Source organism: Diabrotica virgifera, chromosome 6 (genome assembly GCF_917563875.1).
Source record: "Diabrotica virgifera virgifera chromosome 6, PGI_DIABVI_V3a".
Classification (NCBI taxonomy): Eukaryota; Metazoa; Arthropoda; class Insecta; order Coleoptera; family Chrysomelidae; genus Diabrotica; species Diabrotica virgifera.
Genome location: NC_065448.1, coordinates 195,777,781 through 195,798,687, shown reverse-complemented (window position 1 = coordinate 195,798,687; position 20,907 = coordinate 195,777,781). Strand labels below are relative to the sequence as shown.

Sequence of the window (20,907 nt, the reverse complement as noted above, 5' to 3'; positions counted from 1 at the left end):
CTAGCATCCAGTGCTTCGATGCGAAAGTTTAACAGCAAACGCAGCTTCAAAGTTCCCAGTCAGAAATAGTGAGTAAAAGACTCTTTCTAAAGTCAAAATTTCACTTAATTTGTTGACATTGTTTGGCTACAATTTGGTTTTTTTTGTTTCAATTAAACATCTTATTAAAATTATAAGTTGTTTTATTTATATACTTTATAACTTTAAACACACAATAATAATTATATTCCAATTAAATGGAGTGTAAAGTAAAAGAACAAAAAATTTATTGCGCTATTAACACACAACATACTAGACCACACCTTCTTTTAAGAAGCTAATATGTGAATTTTGCCATTTTTGAGTATTTTGCGCTGCCGCAAATTAAAAGATATTGTTGGTTTCAAAATTATTTCCTATTTTTTAACCATTAACTAAACAGTTTTCAATATAGCACGTTAAAATATATTGGCTAAAGATTGTAAAAATAATTGAAAAATATCTTTAGTCCATTGAAATGTTACATTTAGGGTTGCATTTCTTAGAGGGGTCAATTTTATTTTTTTAATGTGTAGCGGGGTTCAGTTTAAGCTTAAGTTCAAGTTTTTGGGGTCGCCACACTTGGCCCCCGGCCGCCATATTGGAAAAAGGGGTGCAAAGGGCTTTCGCTCTGTATCTCCTAAATTAGCAATCCTACAGAAAATTTATTGACACATAAAATGTACCAAATTAAATTTTCTACAATTTCATGTATATTACTTTTTATCGTCAAGTGACTAACAAAAAAGTTATAAACAAAAATAAGAGAAAATTTTGTAAGAAGTTTCCTTTTGGAGGTTATAATTTTTTTCCCGTTCATTTCACCGGAATGGGACGTTTCGGCGTCGCCGTTTCGGCGTGGCCATTTCGGCGTGGCCGTTTGGGCGTAGAGCCGTTTCGGCGTAGGCCGTTTCGGCGTAGGCCGTTTCGGCGTCGGCCATTTCGGCGCCTGCCGGTTCGGCGCCCGCCGATTCGGCGCCCGCCGATTCGGCGCCGGCTGATTCGGCGACAGATACTTTGGCAAAGTGAGAGAGAAAAAAAATAGTTGTTAATGTATGATAGTCTGAAATTTTCTTTAACAAAAAATGTAGAGTCAGGAGAACAATTTTCGACATTTTAATTTTAGAAGATGTAAAATAATACCCGAAAGTTAGGTTTGGACCGAAGGGTTAGGTCTTCCTCCTTTGAAAATTGTACTGTATAATATATAATATATATAATATATTAATTTTTTAATTAATTATGTGCAATTAAATAGCTTACATTTACAAAAGTTGGAAAAAATAACATTTAATATATTTTTTTAGTGTGGTATAGATATAAATCAAGAGCCTCTTAAATTTCTAAAAAAGTAACGTAGGTATAATCTAATGTCTTACTAATAGACTCCAATGTAGGTATTTAGTCAACTAAAATAAAATCTCTGACGCCGAAATGGCCGACGCCGAAACGGCCTACGCCGAAACGGCTCTACGCCCAAACGGCCACGCCGAAATGGCCACGCCGAAACGGCGACGCCGAAATGTCCTAGACCCTTCATTTCACAATAAAATAACATCATAGCGATTTTGTAGAGGATTTTTCAATGAACAATTTTCACTATAAAATTGTTTAATTATATTTGTTATCTAGGTTTTACAGCGCTCCAAACTTGACCAGATTCTCGAATTCTCATAGAAATATGTACAATAAAAATAATATTTTTCTATCCTATATTTTGGCGAGCGGCATCAACCGTTATGCCGATCACGAGAATCAAATTTAAGGTGAATGACCAATTTTGATGATCCAAAAATCAATTTTGATGATTTTTCAAATTTACCTTGCTGTATCTTTGGTCGCTGTAAATATTTCCTTTTGAAAATTTTACTGTGTCATCTGTGAAGTATGTATGCAACAATGAAATTTTTCCAAAATGTTTAAACAAATTAAAAAAGGAGTTGTTAATTTTTAAACATTTTGTCATCATTTTTCGTTAGTATCATGTTTACTTAAAAAAGTTGAGTGACAAACTTGTTAGTTTATACTTTTAACCAACACAACAATAAAATATATTTCGTGAAGAAGTTTTTTGGAAAATTTTATGTCAAAATATACAATAGGAAAAAAGTTATGTTACTTCATAGACAAGCGGCACATCCCAAAAAACGCTTAAATCTCGAGATCCTGACCACGGTGTGGTGAATGGCTAATTTTGATCATACTTTATGATTTTGATATCAAAAATCGTTTTTATGCTCTTCTTAAGAATTTTGCGGTTGCGTCATTCTTCTTGTAAGCCGGCGAATTTGTCCTCAAACAACTTCTTGGGCCTTTTCTATATATGCTTAGGGTTATAAGTTTTATAGTGGGGAGAAAGGTCAAAAACAGATTAATAATAGCATAGGAATGTTAAAATCATAATAAATTGTATGAATAAAAAATATATATAGATAGAAAAGTAAGCCTAACTTTTGTTTATATTGTATACCTATGAGCATTCGAGAATCTGGTCAAACCCTCTACAAAATTGCTATAGTGTTATTTTATTTTAAAATGAACTGGAAAAAAGTTATAACCTCCAAAAGGAAACTTGTTAAAATTTTTTTACATATTTTTGTTTATATCTTTTTTGTTGGTCACTTGACGATAAAAAGTAATAAAAACAAAATTGTAGAAAAATTAATTTACTACATTTTATGTTTAATTATATTTTCCGTAGGGTTGGTGTAGTAATAGGCCATGGTAAAGAAGAAGAGGCGTGACTTGGCACAATGAAGTTAGACAGAAGTTAGGAGGTTAGAACATATAAGATGTAACGTAGATTGTAAATCTTTCTTTTATTAAATATAATATTTAATAAATACCTGAGTATTATTATTACATGGCGCAGTCAGTATAAGAGCAAAAAGTACAGTTATCCAGAATGGAAGGAAAAGTGCCAGAAGCCATGAAATTCGAGGGAAACCTTCATGAAAATTTTAGACGGTTTTACCAAAATTTTGAAATGTATCTTATTGCAACTGAGAAAGATGACAAAGCCGATAGAATAAAAATTGCTTTGTTTTTAAATATGATTGGACCGGAAGGAGTTGATATATATATAACATTCTCAAAATACCAGAACCTAATAAATTTGATAGTGTCATATCAGAATTTAAGAAGTATTGTGCTCCCAGAAGAAATAAAACATATGAACGTTTTGTATTTAATAGAAGAATTCAAGCTGCAGATGAACCTTTTGATAGTTATCTTAGTGATTTAAAAAAGTTGATACAAAGCTGTGAATATGATACACAGGAAGACAGCATATTGACAGATAGGTTAGTTTTAGGAACAAATGATCTATCAGTTCAAGAAAAATTATTAAATGCTCAAAAGTTAACGCTTGAAACAGCAATAGAGATATGCAGAAACTCTGAAATAGCAAAAAGGCAGTTGGAATCTGTAAGAAACAATGAAAGTTTGGAAGTAAATGCAGTAAAAATATTAATAATCAAGATATATAAAAATATTAATATAAATAATCAAGAAAGTGGAAATACACAAAGTGAGTTAAAATTTTTGTGTAAAAATTGCAAACGCAAACATGTAGCTGCCCAGTGCCCAGCGTTTGGAAAAAATTGCTTTAAATGTGGTGGAGTAAATCACTTTAGTAATGCCTGTTTTGCTGAAATGTCCAATCAGCAAAGATATAAAAGGCAAAATGTTAAGAAAGTTAAAGAAATTAGAAGACATGACGAGAACATTGATGGCTGTTCAACAGATGATGACATATCTGTGCATACAGTGAAAGGAGTTGGAGCAATCAACAGTAGAAATCGTAATCAATGGGTCGAAGTGGTCAACATAAACAACAAAGACATTGAGTTCAAGATGGACACTGGATCAGAAGTAAATATATTACCTAGGGATATCTTAAATGTCTTATTCAGAAACAGTAAGTACAAAATTGAAAAGTGTAATACTATGTTAGAAGCTTATGGAGGTACACGTTTGAAACCTTTAGGGAAAATTACTCTAAATTGTAAGAGGTTAGATAGGAATTATAATTTAGAATTTGTAGTTGTAGATTTAAAAGTCCAGCCAATTTTGGGTTTAAAAATATGTTATTCTTTTGACTTAATTAAAGAAGCACAGAGTGTGAATGTTGATGAGGAACATACTAATAAGGAACAAGTATTACTAGAATATAAAGATGTATTTGAGGGAATGGGCACATTCACAGGTTTTTGTAAAATACAATTAAAAAATGATAGTATTCCAGTAGCTAGACCAGCTAGAAGAGTACCATTTACCATAAAAAATAAGCTAAAAGAGAAATTAAGTGAATTAGAAAGTAGAAATATTATATCCAAAGTAACAGAAGCATGTGAATGGGTTAATAATATAGTTATAATTGAGAAGCCAGATGGTTCACTGCGTCTGTGTCTAGACCCTCAAGAGCTTAATAAATGTATTTTTAGGGAATATTTTGAAATTCCTAGTTTAGAGGAAATAAGTTCGAAACTGTCAGGAAAAAAATATTTTTCAGTATTAGATTTTAAAGATGGCTTTTATCAAGTTAAATTAGATGAAAAATCTAGTTCCTTAACAACATTTGCAACTCCATTTGGGTGTTACAAATTTCTTAGGTTACCATTCGGTCTAAATCTGGCCCCAGAATATTTTCAAAAATTAAATTGTAAAAATTTTGGTGACATTGAAAATGTTATTATATATTTTGATGATCTATTAATTGCATCTGATTCCATGGAGGAGCATGACAAAACACTTAAAAAAGTGTTTGATAGAGCTAGGGAAAAGGGTGTAAAGTTTAAGAAATCAAAATTTCAGTTTAGACAACTGACAGTGAAGTATATGGGACACATTTTTAGCGAAGATGGTATGAAAATAGATAATGAAAGATTGAGGGCTATAAATGAGCTAAAAAATCCGTCAAGCAAGAAAGAGCTTCAAAAACTGCTGGGTGTGGTAAATTATGTACGAAAATTTGTTCCAAAATTGGGTGAGATTGCAAGCCCACTGTATCAGTTACTGAAAAAGAATATTATTTTTCAGTGGCTTGGAGTTCACAGTAAAGCACTGGAAATGATAAAACAGGAACTTGCTAAAAATATATCTCTAAAGAATTTTGATTCTAGTAAAGATATTGTAATTCAAACAGATGCGTCCCAGTTTGGTTTGGGATGTTGTCTAATGCAAGATGGAAGGCCTGTTGCTTATGCTTCTAGAGGTTTAACAGGTACTGAGGAAAATTATGCTGTTATAGAGAAAGAGTTATTAGCTGTAGTATTTGCATGTCAAAAATTTCACAATTATATTTATGGTCGCTCTGTAAAATTCATAACAGATCACAAACCTAATGTAAGTATCATGAGTAAGCAAATAAGTCAAATTAGTTCTCCTAGGTTGCAACGGCTAAAACTGAAGCTACTGAGGTATAATATACAAATTCAGTATGTACCTGGTAAATATTTACATATTGCTGATTATTTGTCTAGAAACGTAAGTGATGAAAGTGCGGAGAATGATGCCGATATGAATGAAATGGTGCATTCATTAGAAAAGCATTTAAGAATGAGTGATACTAGAAAGATTCAGTTTAAAGCAGAAACAGTAAAAGATAATGTACTGAGTAAAGTCATTGAGTGTTGTCTGAGAGGGTGGAAAAATACAAAGTATGAAGGAGAGATGAAAGTTTTTCACAAGTTAAGAACTGAGTTGTTTGTTAATGATAATCTTTTATTTTTCAATGATAGAATTGTTGTACCTAAAGTTTTGCGAAAAGAGATGCTTCAAATTGTACATGAAGGTCATTTTGGTATAAATCGTTCAAGAGATCGAGCAAAAGATATCTTATTTTGGCCAGGGATGAGTGTGGATATTGCGAATGAGATACAGAGTTGCAAAATTTGTGAAAAGTATAGATATGCAAATAGTAAAGAGCCATTAATACCTCATGACATCCCGGAATTGCCATTTCAAAAATTGGGTGCTGATATTATGGAACATGGTGGCAAAGCTTATTTGGTTGTTGCTGATTATTTAACGAAGTGGCTAGAAATAATCCCTATAAGAGGTAAACAATCGTCTGATGTCATAAATGCACTCAAGCAGATATTTGCAACACATGGTATACCAGATGTAATTATAGCTGATAATATGCCTTTTGGATCATACGAATGCAAAAAGTTTTCAGATAAATTTGAGTTTAAATTTCAAACTAGTAGCCCCCATTATCCTCGATCGAATGGTTTAGCTGAGAGGTTTGTACAGATATCTAAAAATATTATTAAAAAATCAGATGACATGTGGGTTGCTCTAATGAACTATCGTAATACTCCTATTACTGATCTCAAGAGGTCACCAGCTCAACTTTTATTTGGCAGAAAACTTAAAACTAAATTACCATTTGTTGAAAAGCAAAATGATAATATCAAAGAAGTTAGGTCAAAATTAGAAGAAAGAAATAATATTTATAAGGAATATTATGATAGGCAGACAAGAAATAGGCCCGAATATAAGCAAGGTGAAAATGTGGTGTACAAGGACAATAATCAATGGAGTCCAGCTGTTATTGTAAATAAACATGAGGCTCCAAGGTCTTATTTAATTGATAATGGTAAAAACATCTTAAGAAGAAACAGCTATCACTTGCGTAAGTCAAAAATTGATCCTGATATTAGGCAAACTCAGAATTTAAGTGATGACAATATTGATACACCTAGTTGCAGTAAAGCTCAGAGTTCTGGCAGTTCAGAGTGTGATACTGATGTGAGCATGAGACCATCACGTACTATCATACAGCCTGCCAAGTATTCTGATTATATTTTATATTAGTATAGTTTACTTTGATTGTATTTTGTATTAGCATAGTTTTTTTTGTTTGATTAAAGTTTTGTAAAAAAAAAGAGAGAAAAAGGGGAGATGTAGTAATAGGCCATGGTAAAGAAGAAGAGGCGTGACTTGGCACAATGAAGTTAGACAGAAGTTAGGAGGTTAGAACATATAAGATGTAACGTAGATTGTAAATCTTTCTTTTATTAAATATAATATTTAATAAATACCTGAGTATTATTATTACAGTTGGTAGTTTACGAGATATAGCACAAAACCCCTTTGCACCCCATTTCCAAGATGGCGGCCGGGGGACAAGGGTGGCGACCCCAAAAGCCTGAACTTAAGCTTCTACTGATCCCCCCTACACATTAAAGAAATAAAATTGACTCCTAACAAATGCAAGGTATGGTTTAAAAAATGTAACATTTTAATGGAGTACTTGATTTCTGAAAAAAACTAAATTTTAAGTATGATGCGCTAAGCTGGGGGTTCAATACAGTCGGAAAAATGAAAGAATACCCTTGAACTAACATATAAAACATGCTGTATTTTCCTGTCGCCGTGTCACAAAGAAAGTTGTCCAGTCCAAGTACATGTAGTAATAATAATTATTACATGTACTTGCGCTGGTCAATTTTTTCTGTGACACGGTGACAGGAAAATACAGCGTGTGTTATATGTTCGTTCATGGGTATTCTTTAATTTTTCCTACTGTATATAACTTTATTTTACTTTGCATTATTCTTATATAACCCAAAGGTAAGTTTTCCACGGTATAGCTATTAGGTCTGGATCCCGCGTATGAAAAAAAAGTTTATTAATAGCAAGCTGAAAATTTGTTAATAGCTTAAAGGTGTCTAGTCGGATAAACTTTAATATATGGGAACACTGGAACAGGGGCAGTTTTAATTGTGGAACAGGTTAAAAATTTGGAACGGCCAGACCACGAAAACGGTACATTTATTTTGTCCGACAGAACAGACTTAAACTCTCCGAACAGAGATTAAACTCTCATGCAAAAATCAGACTGCTATTTATCACCAAATGGGCGTTTTAATGAGTGGAACATGTAGAATATGTCATATGACAGGAATTATGACAGGTGATAAATAGCAGTCTGATTTTTGCATAAGACTTTAATCTCTGTTCGGAGAGTTTAAGTCTATTCTGTCGGACAAAATAAATGTGCCGTTTTCGTGGTCTGACCGTTCCAAATTTTTAACCTGTTTATCCGACTAGACACCCTTAAGCTATTAACAAATTTTCAGCTTGCTATTAATCAACTTTTTTTTCATACGCGGGATCCAGACCTATATTAAAAATGATACATTATTTTTTTTTTCGACCCACCCTAACTTATTGAGTTGTCAGCCAATAGCTTAAGAACAACACAGAGGGCCATGTAACGCGCTATGTTGGGAGGATCTCTGAGAGAACCCATACCATACGAAACGAGGACGTGTGAAGCAGGAAAGGTGGGAGATGTGATTGGAAGAATTGCGCAAATAAAACGGAACTGGGTAGGACACGTTGCACAGCAAGACAACGACAGATGGACCAGAAACATCTTTAAAAGAAAGACTTTATTTGCAAAAAGGATTTCAAGTAACTTAATGAAAATGACATGGTGATGTTAGATGTTACGACTAAAATGTGGTAATTCTTTTTCTGAATTTTAAATAATCTACCTCTTTCATTTTCAGACTGCCCTGAATGTTTATTTATTGGCTCAATTACTGATATGGAAAAGCACTGTCGTGACACACATCGTGTTCGGGATTTAGAACAATATTACTGTTCCAGGCGTTCCATGTTCTTTTTAGAAACTATGGTGGAATCTTCTGAGACTGGTTTGGTTCAAATAGATGGCAAATACTTTTGGTTAAGAGCTTTTAAAAATCCTGAAAATAAAACTGGTATACTTTTTTCTGTCGAGATCGTTGGGACCACAGAAGAAGCTTCAAAATATAGTTATAAATTAATATTTAGTAAGGAAATGCAAAAAATTTGTTTTGAGTATATTTGTAAACCTTTAGGCCTTAGTAATAAACAGCTATCTGCACCGGTTAAAACTGTCAGTTTGCGTCTTCGTGATATTGTGAGGTTTGTACAGAACGAATGGAATATTAGTATAACTGTAGAAAATATCAAATTAAAACAAAACAAAAATATTGTTTCCAAGCTGTTTTTAAATTATACCAAAAATAAGATAAAGTCAGACTTATATTTTTTATTTTTACTTTTGCTTGACATGATACTATATTATATCATGTTTCAGCCAAATTGGCTTTTTGAGAAATCAACAAAATTAATTAGATATGATGACATATTAATGAAATATAAACATAAGAATGAAAATTATAATTATTTTAATGATTTTTCATCACTTTTTTGGAAGGCGCCCGTATCATTTGTCGTAATGTACCTTATTGAATATTTTATTGAAGTAACAAAACTGGTTCGTTATAGGTTTTATATATATAATTTTATATTTTATTGCAATTTTATCTATTTCACCTTTCAGATTCATAACGTCAAATCTGAGCTGATGTCATTTATAGATAGACATACCTATATTGATATATTCGAATAGTTTCAAGGGTTATTCATCACCCAAACTTTTCACTGTGTTTAACTATTTTCAGAAACTACTGTTATAGATCATTTATAAAAAAAACACAACGTTGACAGATTTTTTTTGCTTAAAAAGGAACACTGTATTTTTTGATAAATAAAAAATAAACTAAAAAATTTATTTCTTATTAAACCATTTTAATATCCTGTATTCCCATCACGGACATCGGTACAAGCCTGGATTCGAGCTCTAATAATACTAACAAGTCGTCAATCAATTCTTGTGGCAGATTGTCACATTCTTCTCTACATGTCATTGTAAGCTCATCAAGGGTTCTAAGAGGATTTTTTCGGGCATGAACAGTTCTGGAGAGCACATCCCATGCATGCTCAATGGGGTTTATGTCTGGAGACATCGCAAGCCACTTTAAACGGTGAATATCTTCTGTCTCAATATAGTAATTAACCATATCCCAAATCTACTGTCTGCTAGTCAAAACGTGTACTCCTCTTCTAAAACTTCGGCAGGATCTTCCGCGTTTTATTTGAAATTCTCTTCTTCTATTATTTGTTTCGGAACTCTTTTCTCGGGCATTCTTTGTACTTGGTCAAACCAGATAAACTGTTGTTCTTTTACTTTAGAGAATAAAAGAATAGAAATATGCATTATTGTCGTTGAAAATTGTACAAATCCCATTGAACGGCAGTTCTCGCCAGTGGCGCACAACCCCTCTACATGTGGCACTATATATGTATAGGTACACGAAATTGTCGATTTTCTAAATCTGACCGAATTGAAAATTGGGCCAAATCCCATCTTAAAGTTTAGGAAAAGGCTACCCCATCCATATGCCAACCATCCATTTTGGTCCAAGGGTGTGGATTTTAGGGTCTGTTTTTCGTTCTCGTCCCCAAAACTCAAAAAATTTCGAAAATTTAAGTTCGACCTTTGCCGCATCTGATAGAACCGATCATTACCTTTCCAACGAATGTCTAATTTTGAAAATCTTTTATACCATTTAAAAGTTACTGAGCTCAGAAATATGACTCAATTTTTATTTAAAAAGAGGAAAATGTTTGTGGGTATGTATGTATGTGTGTGGAAAAGTTACACCAATCTGAATTTTTTTTCTGTGTTTCAAGAGGGGGTCAGGGCCGATTCAGAACCGGTGTAGTATGTGAGTTTTGACCACCCATAAGCCAGCTATAGGACTGGGTAGGTACAAAACGTCACATTTTTTGGGAGCATACATATATCTTAGGTTCAAGAGGAGACAGGAAAACTGCAAATACACCAAATCAATAGCATTGAGTTAAGCTTTCAAATGGTGCCTAAGGGGTTAGGATCAGACATACACACGGCTCAGTATAGCCGAAAAACTAACCTTTCTAAATTTTGGTTTTTCGAGAATTACTCAAAATTTCAACCTACGAATTACGCCAATAACTGAGAGTTTGTAGGAGGACTCTAAACGCGTCTAACGGTGTATACCTCATCTGGGAAAATTCTAATTTTTAGTTGATAGGCTTCATAAATATCGTCAAATCTATTTCCTGTCGGAAAAAACTGTTTTTCAAGCTCAATAATTCCTGTAATACCTTCAGTTATTATACTTGACCTTTTATGCATCAGATACTACTTGTCAATACGTTTCAAACTCATGTTTAGTGATCAAAATCGGTTAAGCCGTTTAGAAGTTATCGAGCTACAGCAAAAATATAATCCATTTAACCATTATCGCCGAAATGGTGTATGCAGTTTTAGTGGTTACGACGTATCTCTTTCGAATAGAAAATAAATCTAGTGTGCATTCGATGGACACAAAGAATTATATTGAAAAAAAAAGTATTAGGATGGCTGAGATATGAACTCGGATTGACCTATCACAAATTTAGTGTCCTAACCACTAGATCATTTGGGAGATAAAGTGACAAAGGCGACCATTTATAACGCTTAACGTATAATCGAAAAACATTGTATTCAACTTCATAGATTTAATTTATAAAAAACTTTGAAAAACTCTTGATACAGGAACAAAAAAACCGCTAAACGCCGTAAAAATTTTTCTATGGATGCTATACAATATGCAAATTCTCTCACTACTTACGTACATTCAAAATGAACAATTTCTCACGCGGTGAGAAAAGTCATCCATTGCAGTGAGAAATATTTTTTCTCACTGGTTTTCCGTAGGTTTTTCATACATATGATAGTTGTTTCTATGGTAATATATTCCGCAAAGAAACTGTACAACCATCTCCCGTTATAACTTAAATCTGCAACATCTTTCCCAAAGTTCCGTAAAATGACAAAAGCCTATCTATCTAAAAGACCATACTACTCAATAGAAGAATTTCTTAATGAATAACTAAGAAAATTGGGTTTCATACGCAGTAGCATAAACTTGTCAGTTCCTTATATATTTTATTTTATTTGTTGTAAGTATGTTCAATTTGCAATTTACATAGATTTTGCAATAAATTGTTTTTTTTTTGTCTTGACTTTTATATCTTATATTATACTGTACATATATTGATTTATCTAATTTTAGTAAATTGTAGTTGTTATTTGTTATTGATATTATGTTTTCTTTAGATTGTATGTAAGCTTTGTCCATAAAATTGTAAAAATTTTCAGTGACAATAAAGCATATTTCTATTCTATTCTATATCTCAGGAACCGTTTATACTACAGCTTTGGAAAAAGAAATTATAACAAAAGTTGCCTCGGGAAAAGCCTGGAAATTATTTTCATAATTATAAGTCCACTGCTAGAGGGCGTAACTAAATCCCAAAAATTTAACAATAAAAATTTTACAAAATTTGCCTAATGAAAGGGCACTGGAAATCCGGTCGCATATTTGATTTCACTAGTTTAAGTTTAAGTCTGCCTTTGAAAATAAGAGGTGAGGGTGAGTGGGAACTTTGTTATGAAAAAAGGGCTGTAAGTCCGGTTCTGCTAAATCGATTTTTGCAAACTTAAAATTGATTAAAAATGCATACTTGTATTTAATATTTTCGAAAGAAAACTAGATTTCTGAAAAAAATAATATAGCGCCTCCTAGCTGGCATATTTTACTTATTAGGCTGCTTTGAAATTATAACTCTTACATTGACGAAAAAGAGCTGTTTTCAACGAGACCAAGTTTTGCAAAAATATATTTAGCAGAACCGGACTTACAGCCATTTTTTTTTCATAACAAGGTTCCCACTCACCCCCACCTCTTATTTGCAAAGGTAGACTTAAACTTGTGAAATCAAATATGCGCAGAATTTTATGAAGAATAGGATGATCTAATTTCCAGTGCCCTTTCATAAGGCAAATTTTGTAAAATTTTGATTTTTAAATTTTTTATATTTAGTTACGCCCTCTAGCGGAGGACTTACAATTATGAAAATAATTTCCAGGCTTTTCCGAGGCATCTTTTCTTATAACATTTTTTCCCCAAAAGCTGTACTATAAACGGTTCCTGAGATATGGCCGAGAGCCATTCTTATTGGGACACCCGGTACATCTAAATATTTTGGTTTTTATTATTAAAATAATTATCGTAAGTAATATAGTATAGATACATTATTTTAATAGGTACACATTTTTAAACAATCTTTTATTAAATCATAAAAGAAGAAACGAGAGTTATATCTGAAATTAGTAGGAAGAATTTATGGGAATACGAGACATTGCGGGTTGCATACCCAGTGGTGTGATGAAACTATCTCAAAAAGGATAAATTCTAAGCACATTGGACATTGATATTTTCTCACATAAGGAAGAGAAAAAAGGTAGAGATAACTGAAAAGATTGTCTCTATCTTTTTAAATTTTTTAAAAAAGTCAAATAACTCAAAAAATATAAAGTTTTGACTATGCCCTATGCAAATTTTGTCTAGAATTGACAACACAATAATATACATGGTATTCCATTTAAATTAACAAAGTTGTAGTTGACTTTCGGTATAATACCGGAAATAGCATGGCTGTCCAAACATTTTTTTAAGTTAGTCATAACTCGTAACGGAATATTATGTAAACTGTTTCCGATATACAGGTAGTGTAAGCTACTAGTGAAACACCCTGTATAAATTACAATTAAACAAAAGTGTCAATACAAATACATACCTACATATTTAATACACATATAGGGCCGGTTGTTCGAACGCTAATCAAAAATGATCATTATCAAATATTTAATTACTGTCACAACTGTCAATGTCAACTTTGATTGGGTTGTTGAAAACATAATTATTGATTACAACTGTGAAATTAGTTAATCAATTATGTTAATAATTGTTATGTTAATTGATTAACCAACCTCATAATTATAATCAATTATGATTTCAGCAACCCAACCAAAGTTGACATTGACAGTTGTGACAGTAATTAAATATTTGATAGTGATCATTGTTGATTAGCGTTCGAACAACCGGCCCATAATAAATTAAATAAATCAATAATTATTATAGAACGAAATTTTTCAAATGAAGATGGAATATAAACTTGGCAATGCTGCATTTTCAACATTCACTTTCACTGACCACTCTCTTGCACTTACACTAAACTAAACTGAGAAGGAAAAGAGAAAACCAACATACAAATCCAAATGTGTAATGAGAGTAGTGAGTATTGACAACATGACAACATAAGAAAAATAATGTTGTTTTGTTTGTGTCTTGTGTTTGTATTCATTTTTATAATTATTATCAATGTGATCTCTAATTAGTTAAAAATATTGTAAATTCGTTCTAGATTTGTGAAATTAAGGAACTTTTAAAAAGTAAGTTACTATTTACTTGTAGGTACCTAATTGAAGTAAACAGATATAATAAATTTTAAAAATGTAGTTAATTAAACTTCGAAGACTAGTAAAGCTAGTTGTGTATACAGTTCTAGAAAACCAGTAGGTAGGAAAAGAAATTAAGTAAAAAACATGTAAAGTACCCTACATCTATGATAAACACATAATGTGTGTGAAAAATTCTGAAATAAAAACAAAAAGGTAGTGGATAGGTAGCCGGTACCGGTGACTTCTTCTATAGCCGGTAGTCACTTATTATTGGTCTTTTAGTGGGCGGACGTGTTTAGTTTAGTATGTTTGTTTTTTTCGTATGATCGTGTGTTTGTTTTGCTTAAAGGGAGTTTTAAATTATGCTATTTTCATGCTAAGCAAGAGCCATGAGCCATGCAAGACAGATCACGACTGCGCATGCCCACGCGCTATTTCCATGCAATTCCTGTGCTAGACGAAAAATTAAAACATGTTCTATTTTTCATGATATTTTGATGCAAGTCCTGTCAAAATTCATGTTGCCAATATGACAAGACAAAATGTATAGTTTAGAAAAAACCTAACCTTATTGTGTAAATTTATCGGATGGTATTTATCGGATGTAATAATATGTGATTTATATTTGAATATATTTAATTATGGGCTGAAATTTCCAAATGAAATATCTAAAGTTAATATTTTGATATATTTCTTCTATTGGCAACAATGAAAGTGGTACCTATCTAAAATTGCACAGAAATAGCTCTGATGTAAAAAGGCCAGGCTATAGGCAAGTCTCATGCTATGCAAGACGGACTTGCATAGCATGAGACTTGCATAGCCTTGATGTAAAGCTGCTTTAAACCATTGCATTAAGGTTTAAAGCGCAGTTTAAAGTTATTAAATTATACTTGCTCCGTCCGTGGAAATTATGGAAACTTGTGAAACATGGAAATCAATCCAGGATATTATTCGTGTTGAAAATCAGAAGGGAGACTACTGTAACATTTGCCTTCAGGATTGCATCAATCAAGCAAATTTGATTATCCTGTGATGAGGGCTTGCTGACATTCCAATATTTCATGTACTTTGTACTTGTACCAATAACAAAAAATCCAAGACTAAATTTTGTTTCTGCCGGACCTGTTAGCTGTTACAATAATAATAATTATTGTATACTTCTACTATTATTGCACTAATTTCGCACAAGCATTGAAAATGTATAATGTAAAAAACAGCTGTTTTGTGTAATTTTCTTTAATACTACTGGCTCATTTTATTACTGGCTATCACATTAGTTAACCGGTACCGGCAACCAAATTATTGACCGACAGTTCCGCCCACTTAATTGCTTACCAATAAAGGCCAACTACAGGCTATAGAAAAAGTCACCGGTACCGGCTACCCATCCACTACCAAACAAAAACAAGGTTAGCGCTATGCAATGCACTGTCACATTGTGAAAAATGACAACGCGTTGTTGCCGATCTCACATTTTTTCCAATTAATACTAGTATTTTAACAATTTGAAATCTAATAAATATTCGAAAGTAATTTTTGATAAGTTTATTGATTCGGATAAATTTATTTTATTTTTTAATAAGTTTATTTTAGAAAATGTCATTGAATACATATTAAATACTACATATCTGTATCAGATACTACATATGTGTATCAAAAAGGTAGGTACCATAGTACAAATGTGTACATAAAAAAGTTACAGCCCTTTGATGTTACAAAATGAAAATCAATTTTTTCCAATATATCGAACACTATAGAGACTTTTTATTGAAAAAAAAACATGTGGCATTCTTCTGGCAAGAACGTCTTAAAAAAATAAAATTGAAGTTTGTGCACCCCATAAAAATTTCATGGGAGTTTGTTCCCTTAAACCCCCAAATTATTATGTACGTTCCAATTAAATGATGTATTGTAGAACCACTATAGTTAAACAAAATGTTTTTAAAATTTTTTTGTTTCTTAGCAGATACATATTTTTTCGATAAGCCAGTTTTTATCGAGATGTTGTAAACATTCATTTTTAAAATCCAACACATATTATTACATGGTTAAGTTACTAGCACACTTTAGAAGACCAAAAATAAGCATTTTTTCAAGATTTTTTCTCAGAACGTTTATTAAAAATGAACATATAACTTCTTACATATTAATATCCAACTCTTAGAGAATACAAAATAAAATATTTTTTTTCATTTACGCACGTACACTAATATTTTAGAGGGCGCCAAAGTCGAGGCCTCAAAAAAAGTAGTTCCGATGGCGGACAGTTAATCTCAGGATTGGGATCTCTGAAATAAAAAAATCGTACGGCATTTGAAAAAGGAAGGTTTCTTACGTGACAATTATTTACCACCGTTAGTGAAAAATTCCACAAAAAAGATTTTACGGAAATAATGAAACATTTTTGTGAAAAAATCGCCCGATTTTCTTCAGTTTTTCAGGGTTTAAAAATATTAATTTTTAATTTTTTGGTGAAATTGTGGTAAATTGTCACGTAAGAAACCTTCCTTTTTCAAATGCAGTACGATTTTTTTCTTTCAGATATCCCAATCCTGAGATTAACTGTCCGCCATCATTTTTCGAGGCCTCGAATTTTGGGCACTCTACAATATTAATGTACGTGCATAAATTAAAAAGATATATTTTTTTGTACTCTCTAAGAGTTATATATTGATATGTAAAAAATCAACTATGTTTAATGGGAATAAGCCACAATTTTACCAAAAAAATGATTTTATTAACGTTTCGAAGCCAAAATCGGGTTTCGTTGTCAAAATACAAAATACTACTAAAATAAACAAAAATGTTGTTGGTAAGTAAAAATATTCTTCTAATAATTTATTTAATCTGACTCATTTATATTGGCAATTCAGACGTATATTATACATTTTAAAGTGGAAGACTTTAAAATGATATCGCCAATATTTATGAGTTGCATTCCTGGGACGACTTTACTAAAAGATAGTTTATTCGATTACATGAAATCAATCCCAACTCAAGAATATCCGTCACAAAAAAATCATAGCATGTGATCTGTCTTTAAAAAGACAACCAAATGCAATGATGACGGTAAAATTCTCGCGTTAGAGATTCCATAGTAAATCACGAGGGAAAATCAGGAAAAAAACCTTGTGATACTATCCCGACATCGTAAGTATTTAGTCTTACATTTAATTTACCTTCAAAAAACTAATACCAAATTTTGACTTTAATATGTTTAAATTATAAATAATAATAATACATAGATATACAATAAGTAATACTAAAATATAAAATTTGTACTAACTAGATATGTTATTGACTTACTAATCGTGGTATTTTCTTTCTATTGACTTCCTCTTTCAGTATGGGTAACCACATCCTACTGCATTCTACCGAGGAATTTGCGACACAATTGGTTTCATTTAGCATAATTAGAGCCGCTTCTTTGATTTTTCTCTTTTTACTATCTGATTCTTTCAGGATTATACTTGAATCTCTCCACTGAACTCTATGTTCATTATCCCATGCATGTTGACATATTTGAGATCTATCAAATTCTCTATTTTTAATATAAGACTGATGTTCACCTATTCTAACGTTTAATGGTCTTGATGATTCACCTAAATAAAATTGTTCGCATTCACAAGGTATTTTATAAATGCAATTCTTTGTTCTTTCTTGTTCATTGTTAGGTTTAATTTTAGATAGAATAGATCTCAATGTGTTTGTTGTTTTGAATGTTGTTGAAATTTTTTTTTGGTAAAATTGTGGCTTATTCCCATTAAAAATAGTTGATTATAAAAATGCCACAAGGAAATAGCTTCAGAAGAACAATATGTAAAAAGTTTTATGTTCATTTTTAATAAAGGTTTTGAGAAAAAAATTCTTGAAAAAAATTATTATTTTTGGTCTTTTAAAGTGTACTAGTACCTTAAGTAAGATTATACCTAGAGACCTGGTAATCATGTTATGAAAATAATATTCTACAATCTTACATAACCATTTAAATATATGTGTTGGCTTTTACAAATTATAAAAATATCTCGATAAAAACTTGCTTATCGAGACTATAAAAACTACTAAGAGACAAAAAAGTTTTAAAAACATTGTGTTTGACTAAGGCCGTCCGCACATGGGTCGATCGAACACACGTCTCGAAGTTCGCGCGTCTTGCTTGTCTTGTATGAATCCTGCGGCACAAGCAATTGCTCTTCGCACACTATGGTTGATTCAGTTAGCTCACATATTCCAACCAGGAAGAACGCATTTTTTATATATCAACCAAAACGTCTATTTCGGTTGGTGAAATGTACGGTATTGTTATATTTTTATTATAATTTGTAGACAATGAGCATTATACAATTAAGGGTATTGTCTACTTCCCCAACGAATTTTATAATAAACACCTAGAAATACAAGTTCAATGTTTCACAATAAAACACTGAAAAACGTTTGTTTTCTATACTTCCACAAAATTTATTACAACTATGTTATTACTACAGCTGTTTCGGCAAAGTGCCTTTCTCAAGTGATATATTTTACAATGTGTTTGCCTTTTTAAGTCTTTAACTGAAGAGGTTGAGGAGTGGGGCTGTTTGTCTCGAGTTGGTCATTCAGAATTATATCTGTATTTTTCAATTCATTAATTTCCATTGATTCTAAAAGTGATAGCTTAAGGCCTTTATTTTGAATATGTAGAATTTGAAGCTCTTCATTGAAAGAATGATTATGATCTAGAAGGTGAAGTGCGTATGTAGAAGTGTCTGTTTTTCTATTGTTGAAAGCCCTTTTGTGTTCTGCTATCCGTTTGTCAAAAGTTCTGCTAGTTTGACCGATGCAAGTTTTCGGACAGTCACCACAAGTTAGTTTGTACACACCACTCTGTAGTTGCTTTCTCTTTCGGCTTTTATTGTTTTTAATATGTTTGCTTAAGTTGTTGTTAGTTCTGATAGCTGGTGTTATTCCTTTCTTTTTTATGTATCTGGCTATTTTTGTTGTTATTTTGCCAGTATATGTGAGAGAGCAGTAGGTACTGGGTTCTTTCTGTGGTGGTGGATACACTAATTTTAAGGCTTTCTTATGGAGTTTTTGGTTTAAAATGTTGTTAACTGTTTGTTCGTTATAGCCATTGTTTACTGCTATTTGTCTAATGATATTTAGTTCTGTCTCGAAGTTATTTTTTGTCATAGGAATTTCTGTCAGTCTATGTATCATGCTATGGTAGGCTGCTAATTTGTGTTGTGTAGGATGGGATGATGAATTGTGTATAGTTGTGTCAGTATGGGTAGGTTTATGATATACGGATAACTCATTTTTGTTGTGTAGTCTGGTAATCGTTACATCTAGAAAGTTTATGGAATTATTCTGTTCTGTTTCTATTGTGAACTCAATATTACTATGAAGTGAATTAATGTATGATAGAAATTGGTCAAGTTGTCTGTTAGTTCCTGTAAAGCAGACTAGTATGTCATCCACGTATCTCCACCAATATAAGAACTGTTTAAATACGGGGTGTTTAGAAATTGTTGTTTCAAGTTGATTCATAAATATATCTGATAGTAGTGGGCTTGGAGGATTACCCATAATAAGTCCTGCACTGTTGTTTGTGTAAATTTTATTATTGAATTCAAAATAGTCTTGATTTATGCAAATTTCAAGAAGGTGTAAAATTTCAGATGAAATGATCGGATTTGTACTATTATGTTCTAAAAGTGTTTTAACTAAAATAAAAGTTTCTGTAGGAGGAACACTAGGAAAAAGATTTTTTACGTCAAATGAAATTAGTCTGGAGTTGTTGGGCAATTGAAAATGTTGTATTTTATTAACTAGTTCTAGTGTATTTTTTACGGTTAATTTAGGTGAAAATTTAGTGTATTCTGTAATAATATCTGACAGTTTTTTTGAAAGTTTATATGACGGAGCTGTATAAAAAGAAACTACAGGTCTTATTGGGTGGTTAGGTTTGTGTAGTTTAATAAAAGAGTATAATTTAGGGGGTTGTGGGTTCTTAATATTAAGGTATTTCTGTTCTGTTGGATTTAGTATTGATTTTGAATTTTCAATGGCTAGTTTAATTTGTTTTCGGTATTTTTCTGTGGGGTCTTTGTTTAGTGTTATACTATTTTGGTTATTTAAAAATTCTATTGTTTTGTTATTATAGTCACTTTTATCGATAGAAATAGTAGTGTTACCTTTGTCTGCTTTTGTAAATATTATGTCATGTTTTATTGATTTATTTTTAATTGAAACGGCTATTTGGTTTTCTTTGTAACAGGAATTATTAGTTTCACTACCTACATCGGTACCTCCTACAGAAACTTTTATTTTAGTTAAAAAACCTTTTAGAACATAATAGTACAAATCCGATCATTTCATCTGAAATTTTACACCTTCTTGAAATTTGCATAAATCAAGACTATTTTGAATTCAATAATAAAATTTACGCAAACAACAGTGCAGGACTTATTATGGGTAATCCTCTAAGCCCACTACTATCAGATATATTTATGAACCAACTTGAAACAACAATTTCTAAACACCCCGTATTTAAACAGTTCTTACATTGGTGGAGATACGTGGATGACATACTAGTCTGCTTTACAGGAACTAACAGACAACTTGACCAATTTCTATCATACATTAATTCACTTCATAGTAATATTGAGTTCACAATAGAAACAGAACAGAATAATTCCATAAACTTTCTAGGTGTAACGATTACCAGA

At 31.9% G+C, this 20,907-nt stretch overlaps 1 protein-coding gene across 3 annotated transcripts in view; it reads left to right on the top strand.

Moving 5' to 3' along the window:
* LOC126886622 (E3 ubiquitin-protein ligase SIAH1A-like) overlaps positions 1-20,907 on the top strand; it is a 51,290-nt gene that overhangs the window by 15,028 nt on the left and 15,355 nt on the right. Inside the window, exon 3 of one of the 3 annotated variants that reach the window (XM_050653615.1) lies at positions 2,720-2,861. The exons of 1 other annotated variant lie outside the window; for it this stretch is intronic. In XM_050653615.1, the coding sequence (XP_050509572.1) occupies positions 2,720-2,730 (11 nt within the window). In that variant the 3' untranslated portion in view covers positions 2,731-2,861. Of the gene's footprint in view, positions 1-2,719; positions 2,862-13,984; positions 14,189-20,907 lie in introns of those variants that run through there. One more of the 3 variants, XM_050653614.1, reaches the window with a different exon arrangement.